General features: G+C 45.7%; 1 protein-coding gene across 1 annotated transcript in view; it reads right to left on the bottom strand.

The window, feature by feature from the left end:
- Sel1l3 (SEL1L family member 3) overlaps positions 1–18,854 on the bottom strand; it is a 110,761-nt gene that overhangs the window by 77,855 nt on the left and 14,052 nt on the right. The window contains exons 3-6 of the mRNA XM_021644299.2: positions 7,563–7,689; positions 5,441–5,562; positions 4,377–4,492; positions 1,075–1,133 (exon numbers count right to left, since the gene is read on the bottom strand). Coding sequence (XP_021499974.1) covers positions 1,075–1,133; positions 4,377–4,492; positions 5,441–5,562; positions 7,563–7,689 — 424 coding nt within the window. The remainder of the gene's footprint in view (positions 1–1,074; positions 1,134–4,376; positions 4,493–5,440; positions 5,563–7,562; positions 7,690–18,854) is intronic.

Raw genomic sequence — 18,854 nt, 5'->3', positions numbered from 1 at the left:
ATTCTAAACTCCATAAGCCTACTAGAAACCGGTTGGATTTACTTGTAATCAGGAATGGTTGAAGAAAAGTGTGTGGCTTCTATTTCCACCTCACCCCCTCTCTGCTCCGGTTTCTTCAGGAGCCAGTTTCTGAGAGAATCTGAGTATCCAGCTATGATGAAGTTTCCCAAATATCTAATAAAGGCTTGATGCTATAAAACCCACTATTACATGTGGATATAGGAGCAAATTAAAAAACAACAAAGCACATGGCAAGAGCCCCAGTTCTCAGCTTCTGCAAATCGTGTGGAGACGGTTACAGGGGGCTGAAAAGCTGCGCCGATATCAATGGCTACACACATTTCAAACCTAGATTATGAGCATAAATATGAAGACTGTCTGCTTTTATGCTCTACACGATGCCAAAGTTTCCAGCCATTCTCAATGAGCAACATTAATACTTAGATTTATTTTCTTTAGAATCCTTCGTAGGAGATAATTCTCGAAGAAAATAAATTACAAAGTGGCACGAAGGAAGAATTTATGGTGAGATTTGGAAAAAAGGATTGACTCCTTTCCCTTGCTTGGTACCAAATATATGTATTTGCAGGAAAATGGATGGTTGGTAAAAGAAAAGTACAAAGCCTAGCTTGGGCCCAGAGATGGATTGGTGGATTCAGGCACTTGCCACCAAGCCTGACAAACTGAGTTTGATCCCTGGGATCTAAATCGTGGAAAGGGGAGAATGAACACCTGCACGTTGCCCTCTGACTTCTACAAGTACATGGTGGCCTGTCTCTACACATACAACATGGCTGACCTCCACATGCTTACCATAGCATCTGCATACCTGAGTATGTGGTACATACACACACATGCACACACACACACACACACACACACACACACACACACACACGAGGAGGGGAGGGTTGGGGAATAAAATGTAAAAACAAGTACAAAATAAAAACAATACAGAAAAAAAAATTTGGCTTGGAAAAGCCAAATGAGGTGTGCATTGTAATCTTAGGGTTGCAGGCTACAGCATGAAGACTGCCCTAGAGCAGTGTACTTGTGAATTAAAATCATACTTACCTAATGGTCTGATTATGGTAGCTTTTCAAGTCCCATCCAACACTGGCAGTGACCACTATCTACAGAGGGAGAGAGATGCAAGGGTCAGGTAAGGCTGTACACCCCAAAAATACACACAACCCATGATGTAAATTACTCATGAAATGTGCCTGTCAATCTCCTGATTATTTTCTACAAAAATAAAATTAACAGTTTACTAGCCGCATGTATATTTTAAGACTTAATAAATTTAGCTTTCCCAAATGACTGGATGGTGTGTCTAAAAATATCTACGATGCAACTTCTGCCAGTGGGTTTCGGACGCTTCCAGACTGCAAGCCAGAGGTTGATTGGATGTGTCTGTGCTTCTGAACGTGTTGTGAAGAAAGCAGGGAAGAGCGTCCGACAGTACAAGCAGGTTCAGAAGCTTGACTGATTTTACCAGAGCCATGGGGGAGGCAAGACTGGTGCTGCCTGCTTGTCCTGGCTTGCTGGTCCCACTCCCCTCCCCTGAGCAACAACAGGCATTGCACTTCGGTGAGGATTACGGTTTTCTTGAGATGTTATGTGTTGTCTCAAGTAGGTTCTTCTTAGAGCTGGGACCACTGTGTGGGTCGCTGAACTAATGGGGACACTTTTACACACACACATACACACATACTTCCACAGGAAGAGTTTAGCAAACGAGTCATGACCTTCAAAGACTAAGAGATCACCCTATGTCTACATAAGACAAACAGAAGCATTAGAAACCAGCCCTACCAGTCACAGGGCATGGGAGAAGAGAAAAGGACTCAACCAGTTGTCTCTCTCACTGTAAGTCTCTCATTTACTTCAAGTGACCAATTCATTTGCCTAAAGCAGTAAGTGTGGCAACCCCAGGAGAGGTTTAGACCTATGTGCGTGAAAAAGGCCGGATGAGGCAGCAAGAAAGACAAGACTGGAAGCATATGAAACCCACTAGCAAAAGAGTACACACACACACATACACACATATACATACACACATACACACACATACACACACACATACATACACACATACGCACACACACATACACACACACATACACACACACACACACACACAAACATTGCACTCCACGTTACACCATGCAGCTCGTCTCTCTACCTAAGGGATCATACCCTTTGGTGGTTCAACACCAGGATTCTCGACTGCCTTGCCAGCTGAAGTCCAAATTGAAGTTTCTGCACATTCTAGCCCCAAAGACACAACTTTTCTTCCATTAGTTTTCTATACTTCTCAAGTTTATATATTGTAAATTTAATTCTTAAATGCACATGTTGATGGTATTTGGAGGTGAAAACTCTGGGATTCATATTATATGAAGCCATGAGGATGGGACCCTTGGATGGGATTAGCAGCTATCTAAGAAAAGGGGGTCCAAAGGATGGCTAAGGGTTCATAAAGATGGATCCACCAGGCCTGACCACCTGTGCTGCATTCCATAGGGAGGAAGGGAAGACTCGACTCCCATAAACTGTCCTCTGGCCTTCGTAGACTTACTGTGGCATGTGAATGCCTGAACACACATACATATCACACATACACACTAAAATAAATATATGTAGTTGTAATAAAAAATTAAGAATAAGAAAAAGAAAGCTCTGAGCCGGAATATTCTTTCTGGCTATCATCTAGTGCTGCCCATGCCATGTTGTAATACAGCAAGAGGGCTCTCCCGAGATGCCAGCAACATCTTTCAAAACTAGGCATTAACTTCTAGTCTCCAGAAGGTCTGTAGCAACTCCAGTCAACTCGGCTTCTCTGTGAACTTTCAATTCATGCACAGAACCATCCCCCTTCTCCGTTTAAATTCTTCCCAAACATTAAAAAAAACAAACAAACAAAAAAAAAAACACCTTGTACACGAACACTTCCCTGAGCATCCCAGCATGGAATGCTGTCTTCCTTCTAGAAATCAATATGAATCATTTGGCAATTAAGCTTGCCTCATGACTTCTCTTCACGTGGTTAACATTGGTTCCATAAATAGTCTATAAGTAACTGGATCCCGTGCCTCACATACAGCAGGTGCAGAGTAAGAGCTACGAATCCGCTCTGAAGGTCTGATTGCCTGTCCTGGTGACGCATCCCGTGTCTCACATACACGGCGTGGGTGACGTGCTCCTCAGCTACGGTATTGAAGACCTCTTAAGGTTAAAACAGCATGCTGGCATCTTACATACTCCTCTGAGGAGGGCGGCAAGAACTGACCTGATTAATTTTTTTTTTTCTCTTCAGAAAACAGAATGGTAGGAACCTCATGCACAGGAGAGGGCCATGCATTATCTAATGCACGAGACAAACAAAACGCCTCCTCCAGTTTTGTTCCAGGAAAATCACAAATCAATAAGAGAAGCTGATGAGAAAATAAAGTAACCAGAAAAAGCTAGCATGCATCGCATCCATGGAGAAATGGAATCATCTTCAATTACAACAACAGATTCCTCACAATCCATAAAAATCGCCGTTATGGGGGGGTTGAAGCAGTTACGAGCAATGTTTTATGTACAAAATAGATAAAGACCCTCCATCCTACCACAATCATCACTTCTACGCACTGGTTATTACGAATGTGTTTAGTACCAAACATAAGCAATTGTTTCAACTGCCAAAAACAATCAAATCATTTCTTAGCTGAACTAGCCAATAAAATCCCTTAAAAAAAAAGTTGTAGATCTAATAAGGCCATGTAAACATGGCCAGTGTGGTTTTGACGCTTATGTGCATGAAGCCTATCTCCCCAGGGGAGAAAGGACTGAATAACTCAGATAATTGTGGCTACAGAGCTGGCTATATTATTTACTCATTCACTGCAGAGTGGAAAGTTAATTAAATGGGATGAGACTCTTATGATTTAAACTTCTATCTATAAAGTTCGATTTAGCAAGTGCGTAATTGTAAAGGGCACATCGCTTGCCAAACTCCCTCCCAGGCGCTGTGGCTCTGGCTTGACAACAATGTTTAACTTAAAAGAGACTCTCCCAGGGCTCCGGGAAGAGGGACTGCCTCTGGCATAATCTGATTGGCCTGTTCTTTGATCACCTCCCCCCCCCCCAGGGGGGAGCAGCCTTACCAGGCCATAGAAGATGACAATGCAGCCACTCCTGATGAGATCTGATAGACTAGGGCCAGAAGGAAGGAGAGGAGGACTTCCCCTATCAGTGGACTTGGGGAGGGGCATGGGTGAAGAAGGAGGATGGAGGATGGGATCAGGAGGGGAGGAGGGATACAAAGTGAATAACATGTAATTAATAAAAGAAAGAAAAAAGAAAAAAAAAAAAACACTTGAAGATACCTGGCCTCCATTGAAAGAGATATCCAGACGGAACCACTCCTTCAGAGGGAGGGTGAATTTTGTTTTTACAGCCAGGTCTTCTCCTTTGACAAGATGCATTTGGATATGCAAACTGCCTACAATGAAAATAACAAGTCATGAAATTGTCAAGGAACACTTCATGGTATAAGACGAGGCAACGCTTTTTCAATAATCCTCATAAGAAGTTACAAGAATAAACCACATTCCCCCTTTTTCCTGTAAACAAAAGGCAAGCCAAGCCAGGTGCAGGGGTGAACACTTGTAATTGCAGCATCAGAGGCTGAGGCAGGAGGATGAAGAGTTCCTGTCCCAGTCCCAGGACTCTGCCTTACACAGTGAGTTCCTACCTTCCAACATGGGGAGACTTTGAGAAAGAGAGAAAAGGAGAAAGAGAGAGTGAAAGCAAGAGAGTAACGGGGTGGGTGGGGAAGGAAGGAGAAAAGCAAAGCAAAATCAAACAAAAAGAGCAACACTCAAAAATGCATTTGTCCATACATTTCTTTGTAAATATGTGTTTTTTTTAGCCCCTAAGGGGGAGAAAAAAAAAAAGACTTAATTTGAAGCTCATGGTCGATTCCCTATGGTCTTGTCTACATAAACAACACCCAATTTCTATTTTCAATTTCTATTTCCAAATGAAAAGAAAGCAAAGACAACTTTGTCTAACAACCTGAACTGAAGATTCATCTATATCTCTTCTCAAGTATTTATTTTCCCAAGTTTTTACAGTTGTCATAATCCCAGATCATTTTCAGGAAGATAATTTGTCGAATCTAAGAAAAATAATCAACTTCTCTCCCTTTAAAAAAAAAAACTGGAGTGAACAATTTTATTGTTCACTCCTGTTTTATTGGATTACACGTCTAAGTGGCATGATTACAATGCCCACGCAATCACCACTGACTGCTTGCAAAATAATGCGCCTCTTAACCTCACAGAGCTGTGTCGATGACAGTATCTTCCTTATTCTAGACAGATGTTTCTGCCAGCAGAAAGAGTATAATGAAACTACAAGATCATTTGAAGGTTCTATTTATACTCACCCTCTTCCGTCAGAAACACAGAAGGTGTGCCATACATTTCATTAGAATCAACAAAGTACAGAATTCCACAGAGACTGGCCTTGCAATAACGGAGTAAATAAAGCCAGAGTGAGACAGTGACCCTAAAGGAGGCAGGGGGAAAAATTCTGCAGATTGATATCATCCAAGAACAGGTAATTACAGTTAACAATGACCAAGTAAATTGCTTTCTTTCTAACGAAGGGGTGGATTTGCCTCAGTGTTCATCATGGGAGATCAGCTTGCAAAGCCTGAGATTTTGAGACAAAAGAGGTAGTTATAGTAACTGCAAAGATAGGAGTTAAGCTCCTCTGCACAAAACGCTGACGTTCCACCTTGCACCAAAACTGCTCTGGTGCTCTCAGAGATGCTCACGTGCCAGCAATTTGAATTCTTGATTGAGGCTGATAAAGCGAGACAGTGAATAAAAATATGGATTTTAATAAGAGGCGATGGGATAAGGAGCTATTCTAATATCTGTGATTAGAAGGTATAAAAAAAAAACATAATTAGGGCTTTTTGAGCAATTTTGTTTCTTTCAAAGATAAAAGCCCCAAATGTAATGTTCTGCAAATGGCATCCCCACGTGACACGTGAACACAGATGCGCCATCTTAATGCTCACGTTAGGGTGCTCTGGCCAACTGATAGGACATAACTTATTTAATTATCCCACTCCTGCATGGGGCTATTTCAGTTGGGGGAGAAAGCCAAGGGGGGAGACACTATGGCAGAGTAGATGGCTCAGTGGCAAAGTGCTAGCCTTATGAACATGAAGACCTGAGCAACCCAGGCAAAGCGCCAGGAGGAGGGGTGCTTGCTTGTCATCCCAGCACTGGGGAGGCAGAGACAGGAGAACCCCTGGGGCTCCCTGGCCAGCCTCGCCTAGCTGGCAAGTTCCAGGCCAGTGAGAAACCCTTCCTCAAAAACAACTTGGCCAGCTCAACTTGGCCAGCTGAAGACTGACCTCTGGCCCCCAAATGCAAGCGCTCATGGATCTGCCTGCACACATACAAAATGTGCACATACACCCACCCCACACCCCCCCACACCCTCACACCCACACACCCACACCCACCCACACACACACACACACACCAAAGGGGAAAAGTGTACATCTGTGACTTAAGCGATGAGGATAAAATAACAGTAGCCAACTCAACCAAGACAGTTTTAGGCAATATGCATGATGCATCAGCCACTCAGGAAATCCTTGCAGAACACTTGCAGTGGGCTCCATGCTATGCTGGAGACCACAAGTTCAGAGACAAGGAGCAGGGACTCAGGGCTTTCGGTGTATGACACATGACTCAGTGTTAAACAAACGCATCCTGCTCTTTCCATTTACCCCGGTAGCTAATTTGAAGCCTGGGTTAAGGAGGCAGCGGCCCTCAATCCTTTGGGGAATACAGCCAAAGAACTCTTTCAGGATATTCTGGGCTTTGTAAGCTGGCCTTGAAGTCAGTGTCACAATATGCAAACAGATGGTGTCACAGACTTCCCTCCTGACCCGCCCAGCTGAGCAAGCTCATGAAGATAAGTTATTACAAGGAAGCTTAGGGAGAACATACGCTCGGCGAGTGACTCAAGAGCTTTCTACCGCCAGCAGCACAGGAAGAATTAAATCACTCGGTTAAATCCATCTGATCTGAGGTGAGCTAGGAGCCATTTCCAGCATCTTCGGCCCAGCAGAAGGAAAAATAGATGTGGATTCTGCTGAAATCAATGGAGGAGATCAGAGGCCCTGAGTGTTCTAGCAGCTCATCCAATCTTCCAGGACAGAACGGGCCAAGGCCATCACTACAATCTGTGCTGGCTTTGGATGGCTGCACCCGAGGCCTCAGAAGACCAGGGCTTCAACACCTTGCTGTCTGCTCATGCCATCTCTGGGACCAGCCCAAAAAGATGAAGGAAAATGAAAGGCTCCTGTGTGCAGAAATAATTTCCACCTAACATTAAATTGTCCTGGATCTCCAATTCTCTTTAAGCATCTGTGAAAACCACCTTACCAAGCTGTGTCCTTGGAAGGGGTTCTTCCGCTATCCTACTAGGTGGTCAGATACAAGCAGGCCCATCTCACCAGCCCACGAGCTGCCCACACTTACATGGGGTAGTCCACATGCTGGCTCCGAGTGGCCTCCAGCTCTCGATTCCGGAACCTTGGGAGCTTCTTCACGATGCCTGTGTTTTCTCCACTGGAGGCATATGGGAAACTCAGGAGGGCAACTGCATCTGCAAACATCACAGAAGTCACCTTCAGTTCTCTCCGGAGCAGACCCCTTCCTAAGTCACACCCTTCCCGGCACCCTCAGCTCCTAGTTCCAGCCAAACAGTTAAAGCAATCCTCGAAGATTATGAACAAGCATTCGCAGAGCAGGGATCTAAGCCAGGAACCGCCATGCTAAGCACATCAGCAAGACAGTCTTCATTAGTTTTCATTACAACCTTAGAAAAACAGTTTTTGGTATTAGTCCCATTCTTTGGAAGGGAAATCCAAGGTTAGGTTCACAAAGTTCAGAAGTTATAAGAACAGATTTCAGGCTTAAACTCAGGCATCCATCCATCCATCTATCCGTCCACCCACCCACCCATCCATCCATCCCATCTCTTTGTGGTACTCAAGATGGGCCCAGGGCCTTGCACAAGGCAGGCAAGCACTCTGCCATTAATTACATCTCCATCTGGCTTCTGTGTTCTTAGCCACATTGCACACAGTCCTTCAATGCTAGGATAAACATTTTCAACGTGTGTTATGATGATGTTAACACTTCGACAGAACCCCTGATAGTAAAGTCACTGCTGGAAAGACTACCTCATTGCATCCTCATTTTTATGGCCAGTGTATAGACTGGGAAGCAGAGGCATAGTTTGCCAACATGGTAACTACCATTTGGTGTGTGCCAGGAAGTGTGATAAGCACAACTCAAGGGTAATAGCACCAAACTTTACAACAAGTGATCAAGCGGATTGTTTAGCCCTTAACAGATGCAAACTTGAGCCTTGCTGAGAAATAAATAAAAATGAGGTGGGATTGGAATTCAAGATCAAGCTATCTGGTTTTAGAATTCACACGTGTAAAATTTACACAGTTTGTATTATTCTGGTATCGAAACTCTCGGGATGAAACCCAGGCTCCCCTACATGCTAAACACATCCCAGCTCCATTGTGGTGTGGCTATGAAGGTTCCACTTGCACCCCACATATCAGCTCTGCACAAAATGACTACGCCCCTAAATATAGCAAAGGGCTCCACTTTTGTTCACAAATACAGGACTCTACAGCACAGGCACATACGTAACAGATCCCATAGGGAAAGCAGGCTCCTCGGTTCCTTATCTACCGTCTACTGCTTTAATGAAGGCTAAGTATATATTTCTATTTTCCATATTCACTTGACCTAGGAATAACTCTGCCTTTCTCTTTCTTAAAATGCTCCTGGGTTTAAACATCCATAATTCAATGATAGAAACATCCCACACTTCCTGGGTCTCTTGGAGAGGAGAGCTGGGTTCTGTAAGAGTCATCAAATGCACAGGACTGGTATATATTACAGGTGTCCTCAGCCTGGGACACTAAACAGCTCAGTTCATTTCCCAAAGAGAAACAAAAACCTCTAGTTAAGTGTTGAAGTACCTTGAGTTTAATATGATCTGAAAATCCCAAAAGCAGTTTTTAGAATCTCCAGCCCTTATATATATATATTTAATAGGATTAAGCAAGCCAGTTCTTTCAAAGCATCTAAATCATGAAATGAATTTGAGTTCCTTTTGGGCACAGAGGACTTGCTGGTCTGTTATGAGTATCGTGATGGAGGCTGTAAATGGAAACATTGCAAAGAGGTCTTTAGAATCTGAAGATAGTTCATCATAAAGATTGATACGAGCTCAACCTTGGCTTCACTTCTTTGTGTCGAGGGACTCAGAAGAGCCCAGATAGCCACATTCATGCCAGGAAGCCTGAAGCACATAACAAAGCAAAACCTCACACCAGGAAAAAGAAGCTTTGAGAAAGAGGTTTGTTCACCCTAGAATCAAAGTGCCTGCAGCCAAGGACTGTGGAGGGAGAACTCTCAACCCAAACATCGAAAAGAACAGTGCAAAAAATATGGGTTTGGAGCTTAACAAAACCAAAGGCGTGGGTATTTTCTCATCAAATCTATAGCTTTAATTGTTCTGTTGTGTTTTTCCCTCTATATCTCGTATGTGTCCTTTACAATCAAAACTAATTAGCAAGAATGACATTTTAGAATCCATCTAGGACAGAATATATACGCTTGTTGTCCATTAGCTGACAGTAACTGTTGGAAATATCAGACAAATGTTCCTTGGCTTATGGTAGGACTATGTCCCCAAAATTTCAATGGCAAAAATTAAATATGAAAAAAATTCACTTACTACCCTAATCTACTGATCATTATGGCATAGTCTAGCTACCTCAAATGTGCTTAGAGCACACATTAGCCTACAGTTGAACAAAATCATCTTACACAAAACCTATTTTTATAATGAAGTGTTGGCTCATATGATTCATTAGTACTGTACTAAAAATGGAAATCATAATGCAGGTATGATTCTGTACTGTCAAAGGTTGAAAAACCCAGGGTTGAGCTGGGCATGGTGGTGCACGCCTTTAAACCCAACACTCAGGGAGGCAGAGGCAGGCAGATTGCTGCAAGTTTGAGACCAGACTGGTCTACAAAGCAAGTCCAGAACAGCCAAGGCTATACAGAGAAACTCTGTCTAAAAAAAAAAAAAAAAAAAAAAAAAAACAAAAACAAAAAACCACAAAAACAAACAAACAAACAAACAAAAAAAAAACAACCACACACACACAAAAAAACACAACAACAACATAAAGAAAGAGAGAAGAAACAAACAAACAAACACAAAGTTCAGAGCTGGAGGCATGGCTCAGTAGTTAAAAGTCCTCACCAGGCCACCAGGAGGAACTGGAGTCACATGAGGTAACAGTGTAACAAGCCAGCCATGGTCTTATGTGTGCCTGTAACCCCAGCACTGATAATCATCGGAGCTGACCATCAGCCCAACTCAGAATTTCAAACTCTGGGTTCAGGGAGAGACCCAATCTCAAAGGAATAAGGCAGAAAGTAATAAAGGAGGACACCCCAAACCCTCCTTTGGACTCCATGAGCACACAGATGTATATAGTTACACACACATCTACATATACAACACACACATGTTGAAAAATCTTTAATTTGTCATAAGTCAAGAATCATTTGTAGTTGATTAGTGATGTCTATCATAGGACTAGACTTGAAAGTGACAGTATCATCCACCATCAAAACATTTACAGATAAGTTAGGTCCACAGAGATTACTGACTTATCCAATTGTCTCTGTGTGGTCCATGAAAGCAGGGACTTTCCTTCACTCATTTCCATTCTCAGAGCCTAGAACAGTGCCACAGTGCTTGATGGGAGTCATATAAACATTGCTGAATAAGTGAGCACATGAAACTATATCAAAGTTAGAATTTAAGCCTGTCTCACTTTCTCCCAACATTTTTTTACAATTCTAGAATGTGCACCACGATAGCTAAGACAAATAATCGTTTTAAATCCTTCCTTCAAGTCTATTCCTTCAATTCTTCTTGGATGAGATGAAGTTGGAGAAGGAAGCAACACACACACACACACACACACACACACACACACACACACAGCCATGAAGGCAGTGCATGTTTGAAATTCTTCCTGAACTATTTCTGTTGTGTCGACAAGGAAAATGTCAATGTCCTGATGAGAATTGTTAGCTACTAAGAGTCTCAGCTCTGACTCAGTCTGGAGCTCCCCACAACACACCACTGGCGTTTTTAGTAACCAAACGACATCTTACAAGCTGCCATGCCTACTGGCTGCTGAAACACTAAAACATTTCCATATTGGTTAGTCAGTTAATGCTGCCTTGAATTCCCAAGGCCCCAGCATCTTCTGTGCCTTACTTTCAGGCTAGAGCCTGGCTTGTCATAGCTGGATGAAAGGAGGGGTCCTCCAGCACCACCCTGCTTCATCGCAAAGGCTAGCATCCCACCCAAGAGGCAGACTGTGGCTCCTACCCCTTCCTGGTTGGGGTGTGTCTGTGTGTATACATGTTTGTGTGTGTACAAGTTTGTGTGTGCTTGAGGATGTGAAGCCAAAGATCAGCATGAGGAGTCTTCCTTTACTGCTCTCTTTTTGTTCTGCTTTGATTTTCAAGACAGGGTTTCTCTGTGTAGTCCCGACTGTCTTGGAACTCTGTTTGTAGATGAAGCTGGCCTTAAATTCACAGAGATCCCCCTATCTCTTCCTTCTGAGTGCTGGGATTAAAGGTGTGCACCACCACACCCAGCTCCACTTTATTTATCTGACTATCTATCTATCTATCTCTATCTATCTATCTATCTATCTATCTATCTATCTATCTATCTATCTATCTATCTATCTATGTATAGACAGGATCTCTCACTGAACTTAGAGCACACCAATTCAACTCCACTGGCCAGGCAGTAAGGCCAAGGACACTCTGGTCTCCGCTCCCCTGGTGCTATATATTACAGGCACAGTGCCACAGTGTCCAGTGTCTTACACAGGTTCTGGGAATTAAACAGAGATCCTCAGGCCTTACTGACACCTCTTCCCAGTGCTTGTTGCATATTAAGTCTTATCTTTGAGTGGGCAGGGGCTAGAGGAATCTCAAAGCCTGTTGTCTAGTCCAGCCAGAAGACTGGGACCCTGACATGGAAGACTAACTCTGGGAAGGTCCTGAATCCATGCAGCAAGGCCTTTCTCGAGATGAGCTTCTGACGCAGCAGGAAGACACCACAGAGAAAGATACCCAGCCTGCACATAGAAGACTTAGGCATCTCCCTGCAAGGAAGCTCTGTGGCTAGCAGAACCTAGGGAGAAAAAAAGTACAAGTTTTCAATCCTGTGATGTGGTGCTTTCGACACAGAGGCGCCTGAAAAGACAGCGGATATTGAGTGCACTGGTGCCTCTAAAGCCAAGCCGGAATATAAAATCAGTATGTCCTAATAGGGCTGTTTTAAATCATAAGTGCCTCCGGAAGGTGTCTGGGTGATAAAGTGGTTTCCTTGGGAAGTCTGTGGGATACCTGCTCTCAGGAGTCTTGAGACTATAGGTCCTGGTCCTTGGAAGTCAGCTTCCAAACATACTCACATGTACACAAAGGTTCCCTTAAGGATGCTCAGAGAAGCAACACTGTTGAAAGCAAAAGAGGGAAAAGCCCTCGGTGGAGGCTGGGGAGGCTCAGCGTGTAAACTGCTTTCTACACAAGCATAAAGACCCCCAGCACCTAAAAAAAAAGCTAGGTATTGGCGTCACTCGCTGTAATTCCAGTGCTGGGAGGTGCAGACAGAAGGGTGCCAGGGGCTTCCTAGGCCCGCATGTCTAACCAAACCAGCAGGCTCGTGAGAGTAATAGACACCTGCCACTGACCTCTGGCCCCCACGTGTGCACACGCTGGCGCATGCAACCCAACATACCTGAGCACAGACTCACACCCCCACACACTGGACCCGCATGCCAGTCCAAGAAGACAGGTTAAATAAGTGATAGACTATCAGGCAACGGACTGCTAAGGATCTGTCAGAAAGAACGAATCCCAGCAACATGCCCTGATGGAGAAAAATCCGAGCTGTATCACTAATGAGTGTAAGGCAGAGTTTCTCCTAGGCTATCAACCGCTTGCGGAGACAAAGAGCTAAACTTAACACTTCTGTGTGCAGAGGATCCTTCTGGAAGGAGAAGCAAGAAATGCTTGTACCGAGTTTGCTTCTGGGAAAAGGACCAGAAAACTGAGGTGGGCGGAGCGGCTCCTTCCCGCTAAACCTTTTTACAAGATTTGAATTTTTTACCAGGTACATGTATTACCTTTGCAGCTGAGGAAGACGAGAACAAAGGCCCTGAACATTGCCATGCAGGCAGAGAGAAAAAGCCTGTACCACACATTCCCCTGGCCTCCCCACCCCGGGCCTCTGAGGCTGTTCAGCTCAGCCCAATCGCTTCAAAGAGACAAAGTCCAGTGGGTGAAGGAAACATGATTCACATCGATAAAAATTCAACTTAAAAAAAAAAAAAGTCTTCCTTCTAATTTAGAACCTGGGTTAGGGCTGGATTAGCATATCTCAGGGAGGCAGCACAGCAGAGCCGAAAGAATGGAGGTTTGGACTCCAGTTAAATAACGTCCCCGAACCTCCTTTTTCCCTTTCATTAAGAAGAGGATGAGGATAATACTGTCTTTCCCATGAGACCGTTGCAAGGATTCAGTGAGACGATGTGCCTAGAAAAGGTATTCTGTGCATTGCAAAGGGCAGTGCAGATGCAAGGTGTTAATTAGGGTTGTTCCTGGGAAACTCAGGTTACTGTGGTCGACTTGGGGTGGGGAGACTGGATCGGTGGTATAAAAGTCCAAATAAACAGCTTATAATTAGAAATGGATCATCGCGTCGTTGGCCTGAATAATCCTGGTGCATGGACTGTTTGTTCGGTAGTCTGTTTTGTTTTTTTCCACAAAGACAAGTCAAGCCTGGATCCAACTTCTGACTTAAATTTCAATTATTTTGTTGCAATGGAATTTCGTCATAAGAAGTCATAAGAAGCCGTACTTTTAAGCGTTGAGATGGCTTACAGGTTGAAGGTGTTGCCAAGCCTGATGACCTGAGTTTGAACCCTGGAACCCACATGGTGAAGGAGAGAATCAACTCCCCTTCAGGTTGTCCCCTGACCACCACCCCAACACGCACACATACAGACACACAGACACACACACACACATTGTGGCATGTGCATATCCCTCAACCCCAAACAAATAAGTGTAACCACACTTCTGATCCACTGGATCCAAAGGTGAGAAGGCCCTTGCATTGAAAGGAAAAAGGAGACATTCATGATTCCCAAGAGTTTCTTATCAGAAACCAGAAAACGTGTCAGGAAGGGGGACACGAGGGTGGACTGGTTACTACTTTTAGCGTGGTACCTGAAAATCTTCACAGCGTGGTCCTGAGTGACCTCGATCACACCTGAGACTCTGCCTTCAAGTCCAAGTTGGTACTTGAGACACTTCAGGCATGCTGCATCTTCATCCCACGGCAGACGCCGACAGTCCAGTGATGTGATCCTTCCCGCCAGCGCAGACTCGGCCTCAGAGCCCGCTTACCCATTTAGCCCGACTGCTGCCCATCCAGCGCTAGCTCCCACCATCCTTTCTGCCCGACCTCTTCCCCTCCATTCCTCTGACCGTGAGGGCTATGCTTAGCCATCAGGTCTCTGTCCAAATGTCACCTCCTGTGTGACAAACCCCGGCAAAGCACCTAATAAAACGCATAGTAGTTTACAAGGTGAATGGCATGGAATAAATAAATAACAAATAAATGGCTCCATAACCCCAGGCAGCTGTCTAACCCGATGGTTAAAGAGGAGGGTTGGGAGGCAAATGAGCCAGCCTTAAATACTAGCTCCTTAGTTAATAGCTGTGTGACCTGAGACAGGTCATTCCGCTTCCCCATCGGCAAGTGCAGACGGCAGAGCATTGGGAAGAGCGGCTCGGCTCTTCCCACGGTGTCTGGCGCATGACAAGGACTTGGAAATAGAGGGTGGCTGTAGCTGTGCCATAGCTGTTTGTCTCCCACGAACCACCTTAAAGAGAGGGACTAGGTCTCCATCAGTGAGATTCCAGATTTGGGGAAGAAGCGGGTCCATACAGGCTGAGCCAACCTTTGCTTCTTTTAACTAAAAACAATACACGTCACAGGAGAGATGCACGCAGAAGGCTCGGGAAGGCAGAGGTCAGAGAGGCAATTTCTGATTGTGGAAGGAAGACGCGATCACAGACTTGTATATATTTGGGGTCGGGAGGCGGGGGCGGTCTGAACCAGCTGCTGAAGCTTAGGGAGAATTTCAGCAGGGAGACGCGGAAGGCGGTAGGAGGTTAGGCTGCAGGCTGATGGGCTGGTGGGACTGATTGGGGCAGTGTAGGAAATAGCTGTTCTAGGTCAAAGGAACTGAATTAGGATTAACTAAGAGTGTGAGTGTTGGCCTCCACCTACTAAGACACAGCTGAGCCATGTGTGTTTGCAAGAGAGGTGACTGGGAGTCTGCAGCCTTAGCCAATGTGGCTCCCTGACGGGCCACCTGGGAAGCTATGGCCCATGGGGCCGAGTGAAGATTCTGAGGTAGCTCCACACCTCCTCGTCCCCCACCCCCTGTGGCAGCAGGGGTTAGGGCATCAGTGTGTTGTCATAGTGTGAGCCTCACTGGAACGCAGCGTAAGGATCTTGCCTTGTCGCGGTCCACAGGAAACCAGAAAAGTATAGGTACTTAATGATAGCATCCAGTGGATTTAGGCTATGGAGGAGACTGAAGGAATAATGCCAGGAAATATCACTGTCTCAGAGTAGGTGGTCATGGGAGTGTGCATTTGAGCAGAGGTGTGAGGAACATGAAGAAGCAAGTTACACAGAGACCTGGGAGCTGAGCATTTTAGGAGGCAACACTCACTCAAATGTCCCAGAGTGAAACTGACTGTGCTTTCGTTAGGGAGAAGCAAGCAGGCTCTTGTGGCTGGCTGAAACCAGGCTGGGAGATCAAGCCAGCAAATGCTACACAACAGCATGACCTGATCCTGAGCAACAGGGCGAGGGGGCTTAGAGGGGGAATGAGGTCAGCCGCACTGCACAGGCTTCCGGGGGAGAGAGAGGGGGGGCAAGGGTGACACTGGAAAGCCAGCACTAGGCTGTGGCCGGCGTCCAGGAGGGTGGTGACTTACACAAGGGTGCCAGAGGTCCACGTGGCAAGGAGAGACGGAACACCGGACATACAGTGCTGCAGCTGTGGCCATCCGTGCTGGCAGGCTCCCTCCTTAGGGTGTGACCCGGAGAAGGGCGGAGGGTGGCCCAGGTTAGACTGAATGTCACCCCTCCAAACCACCCCGCCCCCATGTTTCCAGTGAGTTCAGGGATGAGTCAGGCGTATGCAGGACTTACAGGATAATGGCCTTCCTTCCTCCCCCAAGGAAACAGACAACAGAAACTTGAACCACAGCCATTGCTTGCCCAACCTCCTATGGCTCCATGGACAGGTATGCAGAAGGGCATGTGGCAAAGTTTTGGCACAATGCATCTGAAAGCTGTTGGCTTTTGATCTGGGTTGGGCTTGCTCAGCAGGGCTGGATGAAAACTGTTGTCCACCAAAAGACAGACCGGTGGCCCAGCACCTGTCCCAGGGTACTCAGTCCTACCTAGGACATAAGCTAAGCCGGCAGCAGAGGGCACATCAACCATTCTCCTGGAATAGCCGGGCACCGGGAGCTTGAGTCTTTTCATAAGCAACAAAAGAAGATGAAGCCAGGTAGGGGTACAGGGCAGGACCATATAGGATATGAGATGCTTTGCTCAGAAAACCTTTCCCAGCCCTGTCTCAATGTGGCTGCAGTTTACAAAGGGGCCCGAGACCCACCAGGTGTCCCTGAGCTCAGCTGGGGTCTCCTGATACTCTCTCTTGTTTCACCTGACTGCTGTCTAGCAACAGAGCAAGTGCTATGAATGAGGCTTCAGTCCAGCCCCCGCCAGCCCACAGCCCCACCCAGATCAAAGGTCGCAGCCTGTCCCAGGCCTGCTGCTCTCACTCAGGTGACTTCTCTTTTAAGGAGAAAGAGGAACCAGCCTCCTTTCTGTGAATCACAGCTACAGGTGCAGAGCTAGTTTGGGAGTGCAAGCTCCCGCCTCCATCTTCAGTGATTTTTAACTCCTAAGAAAGGTTTTCCTCTGTGCTACGATTTCATTAGATCGGTTCTCATACCAAAGCTAATGTTCTCAAGAAGGCAGTCAGAAATTTCCCACTGTGCCATTCCTCGGCCTTGCAAACAGGGCAAGGAACAACAGAAGAAAGAAAAGGAGGCTCCCATTTTCAGCACACCCCAAGAACAAGCCAGTTTATAAATGATTTCATTTCAAGACGTCCTGCTTGCAATCTGGTCATTTTTCAATGAGAAATATATACATTTGCTAAAAACAAAATGGAGTCATTAAGCCTGATGAAGTCAGAGGCAAAGCAAAACTAGCTGTGTGTGCCCTGTGCTCCCTTCTCCTGGACAGATTAGGGATCCCTGTGGAAGGCACTCCAGACAGGTGCTAGCACGGGGCCCTGCCTAGAGGAGGGTGGCATGTCCATACGCACAGAGCTCCCATATTCCAGGCATCTAATTACCCAGCTCTTCCCACAATGCACACACACACAAATACTATGAAGCCTGCCTACAGTTAACAGTATTTAGTGGCACTGGTTCTCTAGTTTTAATACTGTACTGTGATTACGGAATGCAGTATCAATGGGAGAAGCTAGACCATGGCATAAAGAACTTGTTCTATCATTTTTAAAAGCAATTTCTTGTGAGTCTACAATTAGAGTCAAATAAAGAGTTCTCAAGATGCCAACTATTTGATGTATGCAGCAAGGACTGCAAACCTATATGTTGGCCACACACACGAGATTGGGAGAGAGGGAGACACACACACACACACACACACACACACACAAACACACACACACGCTTTTTTATTATACAAGAAGGCACTTTGAGACTTACCAAGGAACCACCACAGCCAGTTTTCTCAGAAATCACAGCCCAAAGGTGAGAAAGAGCGTGTCACTAGAGACAGAACATGGACTCATGTCCTCATGTCCTTAAATCACCTTCTCTCATACCAGTTCTGAGAAGACTAGGTCTGAGGGACTGACTCTGGAAAAGTCTGCTGTCACGGGCTGTGGAATTCCTGCACCTGCCAAGCCAGCTAGGATTTGGGCAATAGTCAAAACAAGCTCAAAGTCCCATCCACAGTCCCACCCCCTACACCAGAGATTGAAATTTGGGGGTGCATCAGAATCCACTTCAAATGCTGAGTCCACTCTATCCCCAGTCCTAGGTAGATGAGGAAAACTGTGTTTAAAGCAAGAACACTCAGATATTTCACTTGCAAGTGCTCATGGGTGGAAATAATACCAGACCTGGGGGAGGGTCTGGGAGCAGACCTAGCTGACTCCTGGTGCCTGTGAAGAGAAGAACTAGCAGGTGCCCAACACCCCAGGAGCCGGCGCTTCCGCTCCTGCTGGAGAACTTTGGGCCCACTTCTAAGTACGAGCCATCGGTCTCCATCCCTGAAGTGTAGAGAGGCTGAGGAATGACCCAGGAGCCTCTGTGCGGAGCCTGTGTGGGCTGTCGCCACAGGGCATTTAGGATAAAACGCAGAATTCGGACTCGCCCATCAGAGAGGCAGCTTGGTGCTGAGGGCTGGTGACCTGCTAAGCACCTGCAGCTCCTCCAGTCCACATCACTTTGTTCTGAGAGAAGGATCCGTTAGCCCATTTTCTAGGGGATGGAAAC

The sequence above is a fragment of the Meriones unguiculatus genome, chromosome 12 (genome assembly GCF_030254825.1).
Source record: "Meriones unguiculatus strain TT.TT164.6M chromosome 12, Bangor_MerUng_6.1, whole genome shotgun sequence".
Lineage (NCBI taxonomy): Eukaryota > Metazoa > Chordata > Mammalia > Rodentia > Muridae > Meriones > Meriones unguiculatus.
This window is presented reverse-complemented; position numbering and strand designations above follow the sequence as displayed.